The sequence below is a fragment of the Pelobates fuscus genome, chromosome 5 (genome assembly GCF_036172605.1).
Source record: "Pelobates fuscus isolate aPelFus1 chromosome 5, aPelFus1.pri, whole genome shotgun sequence".
NCBI lineage: Eukaryota > Metazoa > Chordata > Amphibia > Anura > Pelobatidae > Pelobates > Pelobates fuscus.
The window spans coordinates 185,555,789-185,572,587 of NC_086321.1; the positions used below are offsets into that span (position 1 = coordinate 185,555,789).

Here is a 16,799-nt window from a genome sequence, read left to right on the forward strand (position 1 = left end):
CTAGGATTTTTACTCTTTTCCTATGCTACTTTGATGTAGTTTTAAATAGTCCCCTGTCAAAGCTAGGCTTATTTCGGTACCATGAGGCTCGGTGCAAGCTGAACTATGCAGTGTTGGAGTTTGTGCATAGATTGAAGAGAGTGGTGTTTCGCATTTCTAGTTGGAAGGGGACAATAGGGATCTTATGGAAAGGGGTGGAGTTCAACTTTATGACATAAGTCTTGATATGTTTAACGCAAACTGAGCAGGTGCTATTTCCAGGGAGAAGCAACCTGGTCTGTTCAGGGTCCGGACAGGCTACAGTGGTGTTGTTTCATCCTGATTAGCACCTTAAAGATAGAACATTTGTGTCACGTATCCATCCTCTCCATATTAGGATTACAGTAATATTTACCTTCCTAAGAATAATAGAAGTGCTGCTCAGCAGCCCTACGCCATTATACCTGGCATTTGCAACATGTCAGCTGCTGCGGATCCACTCTATTGTATAACCCCACGCCTGTCCATGGTGGAGAGGACATCGCCATGCGGGTGACGTCACGCAGGAGACACACACGCACGTTTTGGGGTAAAAGGCGGGTACGCCAATCAGATCCGCAAGAGGGTTATTTTAACTCACTTTAGCTCATTGCCCGGTCGTGGTTTCCCTTTGCTGGTTATGTGAGAGTGTGCTCCTGATCGTATTATTCTGTTTTTTTACTTTGGCTTAATCCTTGACTTTTGGCTTTCCCTCATTGTTGTGTCTCATTCTGTATCCATGACCTTGGCAAGTATTTTGACTATTCTTGGATATGTTAAGTCCGGACATTCTAAGGTCCGGTTAGATGTTATCCATAGTCCTAGGTGTAATACTATTTCTGCGTGCTGGATCAACTAGTAATCCTGACAATTGGGAGAGGGGTTTCCTGTCAGGCAAACAGGAACCGACTGCATTGAGAGACGTACCTGGGGGTTGGTGTCCTTTCAGCCACCAGTAGTTATTTGCTTCAGTTGAGGAAAGAGTTTAGAGTTTTGTGGGTAATGTGGTTCAGGCATGCCTTTGCAGTCAGGAAGCCCAATGCACCATTTAGGCCTTGACTGCCCAGCATAACTCTTTAGGACCTGTCTGCAAGGTAGTGATGGATTGGCTACATTAATGTTATGAAAGTTTATAAAATGTTGCTACCACACCTCCTCCTTTTTGGTCCAGGGCAGCACAAGAACAGGACCTTACATGCTCACCCACCCACCCACCTCTTTTTCTTACTATGATCCCTTTTCTCCTATATTTTTCTTGGTTTTTCTCCACCCCCTCCCCTTTTTTTCTTGCTATGATCCCTTTTCTCCACTTTCTCCTTTTTTTTTGCTTTGTCTCCACCCCTCCCCACCCATTTCCTTTGGTGCGATTCTATGTTTTGTGTTTAGTTTTTTTAGTTATTTTCACAAATGTGGAGTTTTATCCTGGTTAGTCCCTGGATCAAAGATAGAGCATTGGGAAAGGGGAACAGAAATAGATTTCTGGATTGAGAGACCTGCCTGTCTGTGCATTTTCAGACAGCAGTGGTTATTTATGTTGTTTTGTACAGGTGGTTAAAATAAAACTATGGACAAACCCTTTTCCTCTTATTCAGTGTTTATGGTTTTATATCTGGTGGGGTTTGGGTTTTGAGGGTTATGTGTTTCAGGCATGCATTGGCAGTCATAGCCTAAACTCAACAAGGAGACCAGCAGAAAAAGCAGCACAGCAGAAATACCTGAGATATTTTAGAGCTAGACGCATATGGCCAGCAGATTTCTGCCTCCTCTCTCTCACTCTATACTCTATAGCTGTCTCTAATCTTAACAATTGTATTACCTCAACTTTATACATGCTCACATTCACACACTCACAGATTGAGCATTAGAAACACAAATTACAAACACTGATATGCACTGCCACACATGTATATACACAAACAGGTAAACACTGCTACACAAACACACAGATATACACTTCCGTACACAGTGTCACACACATATACACAGTACATAAAAAAATAGACACACTGTCATAAAAACACAAAGATACCCACCAATTTACACAGTGTCATACATATACATATATATATATATATATATATATATATATATATATATATATATATATATATGACTGGTACCCCCACACACACATTTAGCCACCTTCCTCTTTGCCTATCTTTGTGCTGGAGGAGGGTGGCATCCCTGTGGTCCAGTGAGGAAATTAGCAGAGCACTCTTTTCAATTTCATGCAGATGCCTTCCCGTGCCAAGAGAAAGTGAGCTGACATCACTTTCTCCCAGTGCTGCCATGCAGGATGCTCTCCCCCTCCGGATTTTCCAGCGAGCACACAGCCACACAGAGAGATCTGTTGCTCTCCAGGCTCAGACATGGACCCCACACACAGATCCAGAGTCCCAGGCCAAGACTAGCCTAAGCCACCTATATGTTGACATTACATAAATACCAAATAATAACAATAATTGTGATGAAAGCTCCCATACCACAGCCTTTTAGAACTGTGAACGCCTGTCTCCTGCCCATAGACTATGTGCATGGTACCAAGAGCCACTAAAAAGGGCTATAGTTCCTATGGGAAGGGGTTATAGAGACCCCCTGGATGCAACCTCTTGGGATTGCCATCTTGCACATCGAGCGGGAGATACCCTGACACACTATGGAACTGTTCACCGAATCAGGACTGTGCAGTGATCCATTAAATCTTTAATCAGGTATCGATGGTCCCCCAAACACCAATCAGGGTGAAACTGGGACAGTAAGGGTGCTCTGTGATGAGTTATCAATAGACATATAATGTGTGCGGGTACTGTCCTCCATAAAGCCCCAGGAATACAATTTTTTGAGACTGGGACTAACTAGCCTGTAATTCTGAGCTGAATCAGAGAATAGCTCTAACTTGGTCGCCAATTCTCTAAACAGGGTGCTATTTGGATAGTAAGGGCACTCAGTGAAGAGATATCCAGGTACATATAATGTGTGGAAGAACTGTCCTTCCCAGAGTCTAAGGAACTCCATTTTGTGAGACCAGGACTTACCAGCCACATGACTGTAACTCTGAGGTGGAGAAAATCTTTAACAAACTCTAACAATGGAGTGGATTGTCCAATCAGTGCTCTATTTGGACAGTAATAGTGTTCTGTGGGGATTTTATCAAATTCTGGACTCCTCAATAGACTCAAATTCACACATAAAAAGTCCTACACAGACTATACTCTCCAAATCTTGTAAAGCATTAGTTAAATTGCTAGATGACCACAATTTGTATGATGTTTGAAGGGTTCTTCACCCCGGAGAAAGGAATTTCACCTGTTATTCACAATGCAACAATGCATATTCAAGGATTGATAGTTGTCATTTTACAAGCAGCTACCTGGACCAGGGCCCCCGATGTTCAATTAACAGACCGCTTGGTCTGACCATTCAGCTCTTATCACAATCCTAAAAGATTAATACGGTTACAGTAATAGAAGCCCATGGAGGCTCAAGTAGTCTTTTATAAATGATTCATCTTTTGCAGACATAGTAGCACAAGACATCCAAAACTGTTTTCTAGAAACGCTTCACAGGAGGTTTCCATGTGAAGCGTTAAAATAAGTGGTTTAATTATCAAGAAAGCATCCCAATTAAGGAGATGCTCACAAAAGAGCATGGCAACATGAACTCTATGATCTTAATACAAAAAAAAGAAAAAACCTCAAAATAGATTTACTAATTAGCCCTGATTGTTAAATTGCCCAATATGTCTTGGATTTCACTATAGTCACCAAATAAATTTTAGCTTAATGTGCATAGTATTACATAAGAACTTGCCTAGCTATGAAACTTATTGCCCAGAAAGTGCAATGTAAGACATGAGAACAATTGCATGGCCTTGAAAAAACTGCAGAATAAAAAAAAAATTAAAAAAAAAATAACAGCAGGCTAAGTGGATATGTCTAGAGGGTGTTTTACACAGTATTCAGTAAGCTAAAAAGATTATGTAGCTATAATAAGGCGTAGGTGGTCAGGTTAGGCACACGTTTGTGGACAGATCATAAAGTTAGCTTGTAGGCTAATAAAGCCCTCCAGATATCCACTGAACAAAATTATAAATGCAACACTTTTGTTTTTGCCCCCATTGTTGCCCCCACTATAGGCACCCAGACCACTTCAGCTCATTAAAGTGGTCTGGGTGCCAGGTCCCCCTAGTTTTAACCCTGCAGCTGAAAACATAGCAGTTTCAGAGAAACTGCTATATTTACATTGCAGTTTTAATCCAGCCTCAAGTGGCTGTCTCCCTGTCAGCCACTAGAGGCTGCTTCCGTGATTCTCAGTGTGAATATTGCATTACACTCACGCAGTGTGAGTTCAGATCCCCGTAGGAAAGCATTGAGTAATGCTTTCCTATGGGCGGTTTGAATGCATGCATGGCTCTTGCCGTGCATGCACATTCGGCTCCACTCGGGAGCTAATGTCAGCAGAGGGAGAAGAGGTCACCAGCTCCGAGGGAGCCCAGCGCTAGATTAAGGTAAATGTCTACGGGGTTTTAACCCCTCCAGCCCTGCGGGAGAGTGTCCCCGAGGGAGGTGAGGACCTAGTAACCCTATAGTGCCAGGAAAACGGCTCTTTGAATACAATATAACAGTCTATAGGCAATTAGTAATACACTCACAAAATAGTTAAGGATTAAGCACAGGGTGTCTCCACTAATATTTGTGGTGGGCTAGAAGAACCAATGCTTTTCTCAGTCTGGTACATCTACAGAAGTACAGCTGGACCAGTGCCTTATGCAAGTCTGAGTTAAAACGTTCCCTGTTAAAAACCCAGAACAGTTCTCTGATCAAGTACAGCTGGACAAGTGTCTTATGCAAGTCTGAGTTAAAAAGTTCCCTGTTGAAAACCAGAACAGTTCTCAGATTAAGTACAGCTGGACCAGTGCCTTATGCAAGTCTGAGTTAAAAATTTCCCTGTTGAAAACCAGAACAGTTCTCAGATCAAGTACAGTTGAACCAGTGCCTTATGCAAGGTAGCTTATGGAGGACACTATCAACCTTTAATGCTGGACACTATAACTGTATTGTATTTGAATTACTTGTATGTAGAATTTGAATCAATGTGTCTTTAATCTCCATTTCTTCATCATTTTAACATACTTGGGCCTGCTTGTTTTTTGTTTTTTTAATATATTGTGGACTACAATTATATTTTTGTTTTTTTCCTGGTGTTCTGGTTTTTCCCCCTCTTTTGTGCTGCTGCTTGATTGATTGGGGGGAGTGTTCATTAATTGCACCTGTGTGGGATTTGTATCCCTATAAAGGCACACCCCTAACTCACTGAGCTTGCTCACATTATTTGGAAGTAGACTCTTTCAAGTAGGAGTTAGAAAACCAGGAGTTGCTTGGAGTGGTTTGTATACTGTGGAGAGTGGTTTGTATTTTGTTTTTGTTTAATTGGTTCAGTCTGTAAAGTTTAAAAAAAAAAAAAAAAAGGTTTCTTTTTTGTTTTTTTCCTGGTGTTCTGGTTTTTCCCCGTCTTTTGTGCTGCTGCTTGATTGATTGGGGGATAGTGTTCATTAATTGCACCTGTGTGGGATTTGTATCCCCATAAAGGCACACCCCTAACCCACTGAGCTTCTGAGCTTGCTCACATTACTTGGAAGCAGACTCTTTCAAGTAGGAGTTAGAAAACCAGGAGTTGGAACTAACTAGGGGTTTAAACTATCAAGGTAATTTTAAATTTTTTATTTTATTTATATATATATATATTTTTTTTATTTAATTATATTTTTATCTGTATCTGGGGAAATGAGTGTTAGCAAGATTGTTAGTTTAACTCAATGCACATCTTGTTGCATGTATGGATGCCTGGATGTACCCGTCCATGGTCCATACCTCTGTGATGGTTGTGTGCGAGTGGCTTCTCTGGAAGCTCAGATTGGAGATCTTGAGAAGCAAATCGCAACTTTGAGGGAGATCGACAATCTTGAGAGGAGTCTGCTGCTGACTGAGCAGAGTTTAGTGGGGACAGGTAGTGGAGAGGGAGGAGATATGACAGATGGGGAACAGGCATGTAGCTGGGTGACAGTGGGGCGAGGAAGCAGGGGGGGAGGGAAGAGGAAAGGGCTAGCTAGTCCTGATTTGGTGCAACCTAGCAGATTTGCCCGTTTGAGGGAAGATGTTGGGAGCATCAGCTCAGGAGTAGCTGTATTAGAGGAAGCTGTTACTTCTAACAGCCGAGGTGACAGCCCCTCTAGTACGGGTGGGGATCAAAATGTAAGGAAGGCAAGACAGGTTGTGGTGGTAGGGGACTCTATCATTAGGAGAAGAGATAGGGCAATCTGCCACTCTGATCGGCTCAACCGGACAGTTTGCTGTCTCCCGGGTGCTCGGGTCCGGCATGTTGCTGACAGAGTGGATGGATTATTGGGAGGGGCTGGGGATGACCCAGCGGTCATGGTCCATGTTGGTACCAATGACAAAGTAAGAGGAAGATGGAAGGTCCTAAAGAATGATTTCAGGGAATTAGGTAGCAAACTCAAGAAAAGGACCTCCAAGGTGGTATTCTCTGAGATATTACCTGTGCCACGTGCTACAGTGGAAAGGCAGCGGGAGATTAGAGAGGTTAATGCGTGGCTGAAGTCTTGGTGCAGGAAGGAGGGTTTTGGGTTTTTAGAGCACTGGGCCGACTTTGCGATTGGGTACAACCTATATAGTAGTGATGGATTGCACCTAAACGGAAGGGGGTCTGCAGTGCTGGGGGATAGGATGGCTAGAAGGTTGGAGGAGATTTTAAACTAGTAGTAGGGGGGGAGGGTCATAGCAATCTACAAAATGGAGATAGGACAGAAAGGAGATGGGCTTTAGAACAGTATAAGGAGGGTGGAGACGGGGGAGGGGCAAGCTCAGAACAGAGAAGCTATGTAATGTTGGTAATTCACAAAATAAACAAGAGACGCATGATATTAAATGTATGCTTACTAATGTAAGGAGCCTAAATAACAAAATGGGGGAACTAGAGGCATTAGCATACACTAAACAATATGATATAATAGGCATAACTGAAACATGGTGGGATGAGACACATGACTGGGCAGTTAACTTAAATGGGTACACATTATTTAGGAAGGATAGGAAAAACAAGAAGGGTGGTGGGTATGTTTGTATGTCAACCATGATTTAAAGCCAAATCTTAAGCAAATTGAATGCGATGAGGAAAATGTGGAAGCTTTATGGGTAAATATCTGCTTGGGGGAAAAGAAGGGAAACCAACTATTGGTTGGGATATGTTATAAACCACCTAATGTTAATATTGACGAGGAACAACAGCTGTTTGAGCAAATTGAGAAAGCTGCAAATCTTGGTAACACTTTAATTATTGGAGATTTTAATTACCCAGACATAAATTGGGACATAGGGACTAGTAGCTCAGCAAAGGGAATTAGGTTTTTAAACTTGTTAAATGACAACTTCATGTCACAACTTGTACAAGCACCAACTAGAATGGACGCTTGTCTGGACCTGGTTTTAACAAACAACGTTGATCTTTTGACCAACATTCAAGTAGGTGAGCACTTGGGAAATAGTGATCACAATATAGTGTCCTTTGAAATAAACTCAAAAAAACAAAAGCACATGGGGTATACTAAAACATATAATTTTAAAAAGACCAATTTCAATAAGATAAGGGAAGCTTTACAATATATTGACTGGCATAAACTCTTTAGTGAAAAGAACACTGAGGATAAATGGATCATCTTCCAACAAATATTAGAAAGGTACATTTCTCAGTATGTACCATTGGGAAATAAGTATAAAAGAAACAAATTAAAACCAATGTGGCTTAGTAGAGAAGTAAAACAAGAGATTAAAAATAAGAAAAGGGCATTTAAAGCATTTAAATCAGACAAATCAGATGCATCTTATAAAAGATATAAGAAAGCAAATAATGCGTGCAAAAAGGCAATTAAACTTGCTAAACTTCAAAATGAAAAAATGATAGCTAAAGAGAGCAAAACCAACCCCAAAGCATTTTTTAAGTACATAAATTCCAAAAAACCCAAAAATGAAAGTATAGGTACACTTAAAACTGAAACGGGGGTGTTAGTTAATGAAGACCAAGAAAAGGCAGGAATTCTAAATAACTATTTATCCTCCGTATATATTAAAGAAGAACCCATGGCAATAGATGTGCAAATGATTGCTACTAAAAACTTGCAGAATAATTGTAATTGGTTAACTCAAGACAATGTGCTGCAGCAACTAAAGAAAGTTAATATAAACAAAGCTCCAGGGCCTGACGGTATCCATCCACGTGTACTTAAGGAACTAAGTGTAGAAATAAGTGAACCTCTGTTTTTAATCTTTCAAGATTCTTTTCTTTCAGGAAGTGTTCCGGAGGATTGGAGGAAGGCAGATGTGGTTCCTATATTCAAAAATGGTTCAAAATCCTTGCCTGGAAATTATAGACCTGTGAGCTTAACTTCTGTGGCTGGTAAAATATTTGAAAGGTTATTAAGGGATAATATTAAAGAATTCCTTGAGAAGAATATGGTTATCAGCAAAAATCAGCACGGTTTTATGAAGCACAGGTCATGTCAAACTAACTTGATTGCGTTCTACGAAGAAGTAAGTAGAAGTATAGATCAGGGTGTTGCAGTGGATGTGATCTATTTGGATTTTGCCAAGGCATTTGATACAGTTCCACACAAAAGATTAGTGTTCAAACTCAAGGAAATCGGTCTCGATGAAAATGCTTGTTCTTGGGTAGAACATTGGCTTAAAAACAGAATACAAAGAGTTGTCGTTAATGGTAAATTTTCAAGCTGGACAGAGGTGGCAAGTGGTGTCCCTCAGGGGTCTGTTCTGGGACCCCTTCTATTTAACATTTTTATAAATGATCTTGAAGACAGCATTGAAAGTCATGTTTCAGTGTTTGCAGATGACACAAAACTTTGTAAAATAATACAATGTGAGCAAGATATTACTTTGCTGCAGAAGGATTTAGATAGACTGGAGGACTGGGCACTCAAATGGCAGATGAAATTTAATGTTGAAAAATGCAAAGTTATGCACTTTGGCGTAAAGAATACACAAGCAACGTATACCCTTAATGGAAGTGAATTAGGGATAACAACACACGAAAAGGACTTGGGAATTGTTATAGACAACAAACTATGCAACAATGTGCAATGTCAATCAGCAGTGGCCAAGGCCAGTAAGGTATTGTCATGCATGAAAAAGGGCATTCATTCTCGGGACGAGAATATCATTTTGCCTCTCTATAAATCACTGGTAAGACCACATATTGAATATGCTGTGCAATTTTGGGCACCTGTTCTAAAGAAGGATATCATGGCACTAGAAAGTGCAGAGGCGGGCTACAAAATTAATAAAAGGAATGGAACATATCAGCTATGAAGAAAGGTTAACAAATTTAAACCTATTTAGTTTAGAAAAACGTCGCCTGAGAGGGGATATGATAACATTATACAAATATATTCGGGGCCAATACAAACCATTGTGTGGAAATCTATTCACAAACCGGACTTTACATAGGACACGAGGCCATGCGTTTAGACTGGAAGAAAGAAGATTTCGTCTAAGGCAAAGGAAAGGTTTTTTTTACTGTAAGAACAATCAGGATGTGGAATTCTCTGCCCGAAGAAGTGGTTTTATCAGAGTCCATACAGATGTTCAAACAGCTACTAGATGCATACTTGCAAAGACAGAATATTCAAGGATATAATCTTTCAATGTAGGGTAATAACTGCTTGATTCAAGGATAAATCTGACTGCCATTGTGGGGTCAAGAAGGAATTTTTTGTCCTAGCTTGTTGCAAAATTGTGCTTCAAACTGGGGGTTTTTTTTTGTTTGTTTTTTATTTTGTTTTTGCCTTTTGGATCAACAGCAAAAAACAGGTGTGAGGAAGGCTGAACTTGATGGACGCAAGTCTCTTTTCAGCTATCTAACTATGTAACTATGTAGCTATTAAGCATGTCGGGTCGGTCAGGTAGGAGCAACATTGCTGGGTCATCCCCTTCTGGGGTGAAATTCGCTTGTTGATAGCTGCTTAAAGTGAGATATTGAGGGAGCTTACACGAAGTGCGTCTTTCCTCCATGACAGCTAGGCCCCGCCCCCCGGAAGCTGCATTCTTTGTGAGTGGAGGGACAGTGTAGCCGCTGCTGATTTAATAGGGAAATTGATAGCTAGGCTAGTGTATTCAGCATCCACTACAGTCCTGAAGGACTCATCTGATCTCTGCTGTAAGGACAGCACCCCAAAATAGAACATCAGTCTTTTTTTTTTCCTGTGTAATTTAATTGCAGTTGCCTGCCTGCCAGCGTGTGTGTCAGGCTCACAGCGTATGCTGTGCCCACTTGCCCAGTGCCACCACTCATATCTGGTGTCACAATAGCTTGCATTTAAAAAAAAAAAAAAAAAACTTTTTTGACTGTAATATAATAGCAGTCAGTTTCCTTCACACGTGTGCGTTTCAGGGCCTGCCAGGGCACAGTGTCACACCAGTGCAACTCATATCTGTTGTAACAGTAGTGTACATTTAAAAAAAAAAATTTTTTGACTGTAATAGATTGAATAGCAGTTAGTTGTCTGCAAGCGTGTGTGTCAGGCCTACAGCGTCTACTCTGCCAACTTCTGCCAGTGCACAGTGCCACTCATATCTGTTGTCACAGTAGCTTGCACGCATAGTACCACTAATCGAAAAAAAATGACAGGCAGAGGCAGGCCACCCCGCAGGGGCCGTCGTGGTCATGGTGCTGTGATTCCCTTTGGCCCTAGAATAATGCCCAGTGTTCAGAGGCCACGTACCCTGAACTCGAAAAGTTCTGAGGACATAGTTGACTGGCTAACACAGGACACCCAATCTTCTACAACTTCCGCTCGGAACCTTGACGCACCATCCTCCTCCAGCTTAGCTTCGGGCACCTCTCAAGTTACCACTCGCCCGCCTGCCGCTACCATCAACACTAGCACCACAGCTGCTTCACTTTATCTGTCAGAGGAGTTATTTACACATCAGTTGGAAGAAATGAGTGATGCGCAACCATTATTGCCAGAGGATGTAGATAACAGGGATATGTCTCAGTCAGGCAGCATTACACACATGGACATACGGTGTGATGATGATGATGTTGTACCCGCTGCTGCTTCCTTTGCTGAGTTGTCAGATACAAGTGAAGCGTTTGATGATGATGATGCGTCCGTGGATGTCACGTGGGTGCCCGCTAGAAGAGAAGAATAACAGGGGGAAAGTTCAGATGGGGAGACAGAGAGGAGGAGGAGACGAGTTGGAAGCAGGGGGAGGTCGTCGCAAGGAGCTAGTGGCCCAGTCAGACAACATGCATCGGCACCCGGGGTCAGCCAGACAGCACGCCAATCAATGCATGCTGTTGCCACCACCAGAATGACGTCATTGCAGATCTCAGCAGTGTGGTATTTTTTTGGTGTGTCTGCCTCTGACAACAGTTTGCGGTGTTTGCGGTGCGTTAAACGGGGAGTTTGGTCTGTCACTGTGAAGCGGGCGTAACCCTTACACTACCTGATCGATACAACATCATGCCTGATGTTTTAAAGCACGTTATTCCAAACAATTTAGGAATGATAGGTGATTTATGCCCTTTATGGACTAAAACCAGATTCTGCATTAACTATGTAATTTTCCATGGGAGTTTTGCCATGGATCCCCCTCCGGCATGCCACAGTCCAGGTGTTAGTCCCCTTGAAACAACTTTTCCATCACAATTGTGGCCAGAAAGAGTCCCTGAGGGTTTTAAAATTCGCCTGCCCATTGAAGTCTATGGTGGTTCGCCCAGTTCACCCGTTCGCGAACATTTGCGGAAATTCGCGTTCGCCATTCGCAAACGAAAATTTTTATGTTCGCGACATCTCTAATCTAGACCAATTTCTTTTAGTTTGAAGACTAACCTATTGTGAGGAACCATATCAAATGTCTTTGCAAAATCCAAGTAGATCACATCCACTGCAACACCCTGATCTATATTTCTACTTACTTCTTCGTAGAATGCAATTAGGTTAGTTTGACACGACCTATGTTTCATAAAACCATGCTGATTATTGCTAATAACACAGTTCTTCCCAATGAATTCCTGAATATTATCCCTTAATAGCCGTTCAAATAATTCCCCAGTCACAGAAGTTAAGCTCACAGGTCTATAATTTCCAGGCAAGGATTTTCAACTCATTTTAATCCTCCAATCTTCCGGTACAATACCTGAAACAAAAGAATCTTGAAAAATTAAACACAGAGGTTCACTTACTTCCCCACTCAGCTCCTTAAGTACTCGTGGGTGGATACCGTCAGGCCCCGGAGCTTTATTTACCGTATATACTCGAGTATAAGCCGAGTTTTTCAGCCCATTTTTTGGGCTGAAAAACCCCAACTCGGCTTATACTCGAGTCAGAGTCTGTATTATGGCAATTTGCATTGCCATAATACAGACTGGGGGGAGAGGGGGGCTGGCAGAGCTGTACTTACCTCTCCTGCAGCTCCTGTCAGCTCTCTCCTCCTCCGCCGGTCCGTTCAGCACCTCGGTCAGCTCCCAGTGTAAGTCTCGCGAGAGCCGCGGCTCTCGCGAGACTTACACTGGGAGCTGACAGAGGGAGCTGCACAGACCGCGCGGAGGAGGAGAGAGCTGACAGGAGCTGCAGGAGAGGTAAGTACAGCTCTGCCAGCCCCCCTCTCCCCCCACTGAACTGCCACTGGACCACCAGGGAAGGAGCCCCCCTCCCTGCTATGTATCAAGCAGGGAGGGGGGACGAAAAAAAAAATATAATAAAAAAATAAGAAATAATAATAAAAAATTTATAATAACAAAAAAAAGAGGTATAAGGACAACTATGGGAGGGAGGGGGGGTATAAGGACCACTATGGGAGGGAGGGGGGGTATAAGGACAACTATGGGAGGGAGGGGGGGTATAAGGACCACTATGGGAGGGAGGGGGGGGGATAAGGACCACTATGGGAGGGAGGGGGGGGTAAGGACCACTATGGGAGGGAGGGGGGGATAAGGACCACTATGGGAGGGAGGGGGGTATAAGGAGCACTATGGGAGGGAGGGGGGTATAAGGACCACTATGGGAGGGGGGGGGAATAAGGACCACTATGGGAGGGGGGGGGGGATAAGGACCACTATGGGAGGGAGGGGGGGATAAGGACCACTATGGGAGGGAGGGGGTGGGATAAGGACCACTATGGGAGGGTGGGGGGGTATAAGGACCACTATTGGAGGGAGGGGGGGATAAGGACCACTATGGGAGGGAGGGGGGTATAAGGACCACTATGGGAGGGAGGGGGGGGATAAGGACCACTATGGGAGGGAGGGGGGGTATAAGGACCACTATGGGAGGGAGAGGGGGGGGTATAAGGACCACTATGGGAGGGAGAGGGGGGGGGATAAGGACCACTATGGGAGGGAGGGGGGGTATAAAGACCACTATGGGAGGGAGGGGGGGTATAAAGACCACTATGGGAGGGAGGGGGGGTATATGGACCACTATGGGAGGGATGGGGGGGATATGGACCACTATGGGAGGGATGGGGGGGGATAAGGACCACTATGAGAGGGAGGGGGTGGGATAAGGACCACTAGGGGAGGGGAGGGTAAGGACCACTAGGGGAGGGGTGAGTCAGGACCACTGGGGGGGGGGGTGAAGGAACACGGGGGTGGGGAGGTAAGGACCACTGAGGGAGGAGGAGGGGAAGTCAGGACATATGGGGGGGGAGGGGCGGCAAAATGTTTTTTGCCTACGGCGGCAAATATCCTTGCACCGGCCCTGCACACACTGCATTCACACACTGCATTCATACACACACACACTGCATTCATGCACACACACACTGCATTCACGCACACACACTGCACTCATACACACACGCTGCACTCATACACACACACATACGCACACACTGCATTCATTATACACACACTGTAAATAAATATTCAATTAATATATTTTTTTTAGGATCTAATTTTATTTAGAAATTTACCAGTAGCTGCTGCATTTCCCACCCTAGTCTTATACTCGAGTCAATAAGTTTTCCCAGTTTTTTGGGATAAAATTAGGGGCCTCGGCTTATATTCGGGTCGGCTTATACTCGAGTATATACGGTACATTAATTTTCTTTAATAGCTGTAGCACCTTGTCTCGAGTTATCCAATCACAAATTATCTGCAAGTTTGTTGCAGCAATCATTTGCATATCTCTTGTCATAGGATCCTCATTAATATATACTGAAGAAAAATAGTTAATTAACATTTCTGCCTTTTCCTGGTCTTCATTGACTAACAGACCCATCTCTGTTTTCAGTGTACCTACACTTTCATTTTTTGTTTTTTTAGAATTAATTTATTTGACATTTTTTGGGGGTTAGTTTTGCATTCTTTGGCTATCAATTTCTAATTTTCTAGTTTAGCCACTTTAATTGCTTTTTTGCAAGTATTATTGGCTTCCTTATATCTTATAAAGGATGCCTCTGTTGCCTCTGATTTGTCCGATTTAAATGCTTTAAATGCCCTTTAATCTCTTGTTTTACTTCTCTACTAAGCCACATTGGTTTTAATTTGTTTATTTTATATTTATTACCCAATGGTACATACTGTGGAATTTACCTTTCTAATATTTGTTTAATAGTTTCCATTTTTCCTCAGTGTTTTTATTACTAAGGAGTTTATGCCAGTCGATATGTTGTAGAGCTGCCCTAATCTTATTAAAATTGGCATTTTTTAAATTATACGTTTTAATATACCCCACGTGCTTTTGCTTTTTTGAGTTTATTTCAAAAGTTACCATATTGTACATACATACTGATACACACACACATACACACACACACACATACAGAGACACACACACATACACACATACAGAGACACACACATACACAAAATGTTTCCTACCTTTTGTGAATTTCCCTGGGGTCCAGTGGTGGCTCAGCCTGATGGGAGTCAGAGTTCCCACTCTGACTCCCTCCTCCTTCCTCCCGTGCGGGCTCTGATAGCTGGGAGGAGTGACAGGGGAGTTACTTCCTCCCAGCAGTGATGACATAACAGGGGGCCCGGTCGCGCTGTTAAAGTGCCCAGCGCTGACCGGGCACCCTGACAATCCATCCAGAAATTAATGTCTAAACCAGGGCTGTCCAACCTGCGGGCCCCCAGATGTTGCTGAACTACAACTCCCATGATTCTTTCAATTAAACAGATAGTCAGGGAATCATGGGAGTTGTAGTTCAGCAACATCTGGGGGGCCGCAGGTTGTACAGCCCTGGTTTAGACATTAATGTCTGTGTGTTGTTATTTGGAGGGGACAGCAAATTTACACTGTTATACAGGCTAAACACCTACTACATTGTAGCAGAGTGTCATTTCTTCAGTATTGTCACATGAAAAGATATAATAAAATATTCACAAAAATGTGAGGGGTGAGATACTATAATATATACATACATATATATACATATATATATATATATATATATATATATATATATATACACACACATATATATATATATATATATATATATATATATATATATATATATATAGTTATTTTTTTCCTAATTTTTAATTTTTTGTCCTGTACCGTTTTTTTCTTACAGTTTCCTCAAAAACAGAAATACTACTCAATGAAAGAAGATTCTTACTACATGTGGAACAGAAAAACCCTAAATTCGAAACGGGCACTTTTAAACCTAAAAATAATTTTCAAACTGTATATAACAATCAAATTGCATACAAGAAACATCGTAATCAAAGAGGTATGAATATAATTTTCTGTTAGTGGATACAACTGTAACATATTGTAATACTTTAATATTCATGCAAACATTTAAAGCAAATATAAAAATCAGAAATCAAATCTTGAACAGAGATAGCTACTTGTGTAGAAGTCACTAATACAGTGAAAAAAAATAGATAACAATGAGTTACTATAGGGAATCTGTCATGACAAATACAACGTAAGCTGAAATTATAGAGAATCAAATTTGATCTATACATTGTGCTAGCAAAATTAATGGCAAATGTTTAGATTTCACTAAAATTAGAGGTTAAGAAACCGCCCCTCCTCTCAGTCAGTTCAATCTGTGCCAATTCTGTGCCAACTGGCACAGGGATAGGAAGGTTGTGGTCTGGATCTCTATTATCAGTGAAATCTGGGCGTCTCTCCTGTTTGAATTCAGCCCATGGGAAAGCAATGCCAGCAAGGGGGAGGAGGAAAGAATGGCTGGCTAGATGTGTGTGCAGCAGCAACAGAACAGAGTGAAACAGCCAGAACGTTTTGTTGCAGCAGCTTTGGACAGACAATATGAATATGGAGACAGAGAGTGTTGGGGACTTTTAACCTGTTAGGGTAAGCAAGTCGTTAACACCCACTGAAAACATGATTGATAGAGATGTCGCGAACATAACATTTTCCATTCGCGAATGGCGAACGTGAATTTCCGCAAATGTTCGCGAACGGGCGAACCGGGCAAACCGCCATAGACTTCAATAGGCAGGCGAATTTTAAAACCCACAGGGACTCTTTCTTGCCACAATAGTGATGGAAAAGTTGTTTCAAGGGGACTAACACCTGGACTGTGGCATGCCGGAGGGGGATCCATGGCAAAACTCCCATGGAAAATTACATAGTTGATGCAGAGTCTGGTTTTAATCCATAAAGAGCATAAATCCCCTAACATTCCTAAATTGTTTGGAATAACGTGCTTTAAAACATCAGGTATGATGTTGTATTGATCAGGTAGTGTAAGGGTTACCCCTGA

The 16,799-nt window shown here is 42.2% G+C and overlaps 1 protein-coding gene across 1 annotated transcript in view; it reads left to right on the plus strand.

Annotated features, from left to right (window-relative positions):
- LOC134612699 (uncharacterized) overlaps positions 1–16,799 on the plus strand; it is a 156,727-nt gene that overhangs the window by 18,019 nt on the left and 121,909 nt on the right. Inside the window, exon 3 of the mRNA XM_063457124.1 lies at positions 15,636–15,794. Coding sequence (XP_063313194.1) covers positions 15,636–15,794 — 159 coding nt within the window. The remainder of the gene's footprint in view (positions 1–15,635; positions 15,795–16,799) is intronic.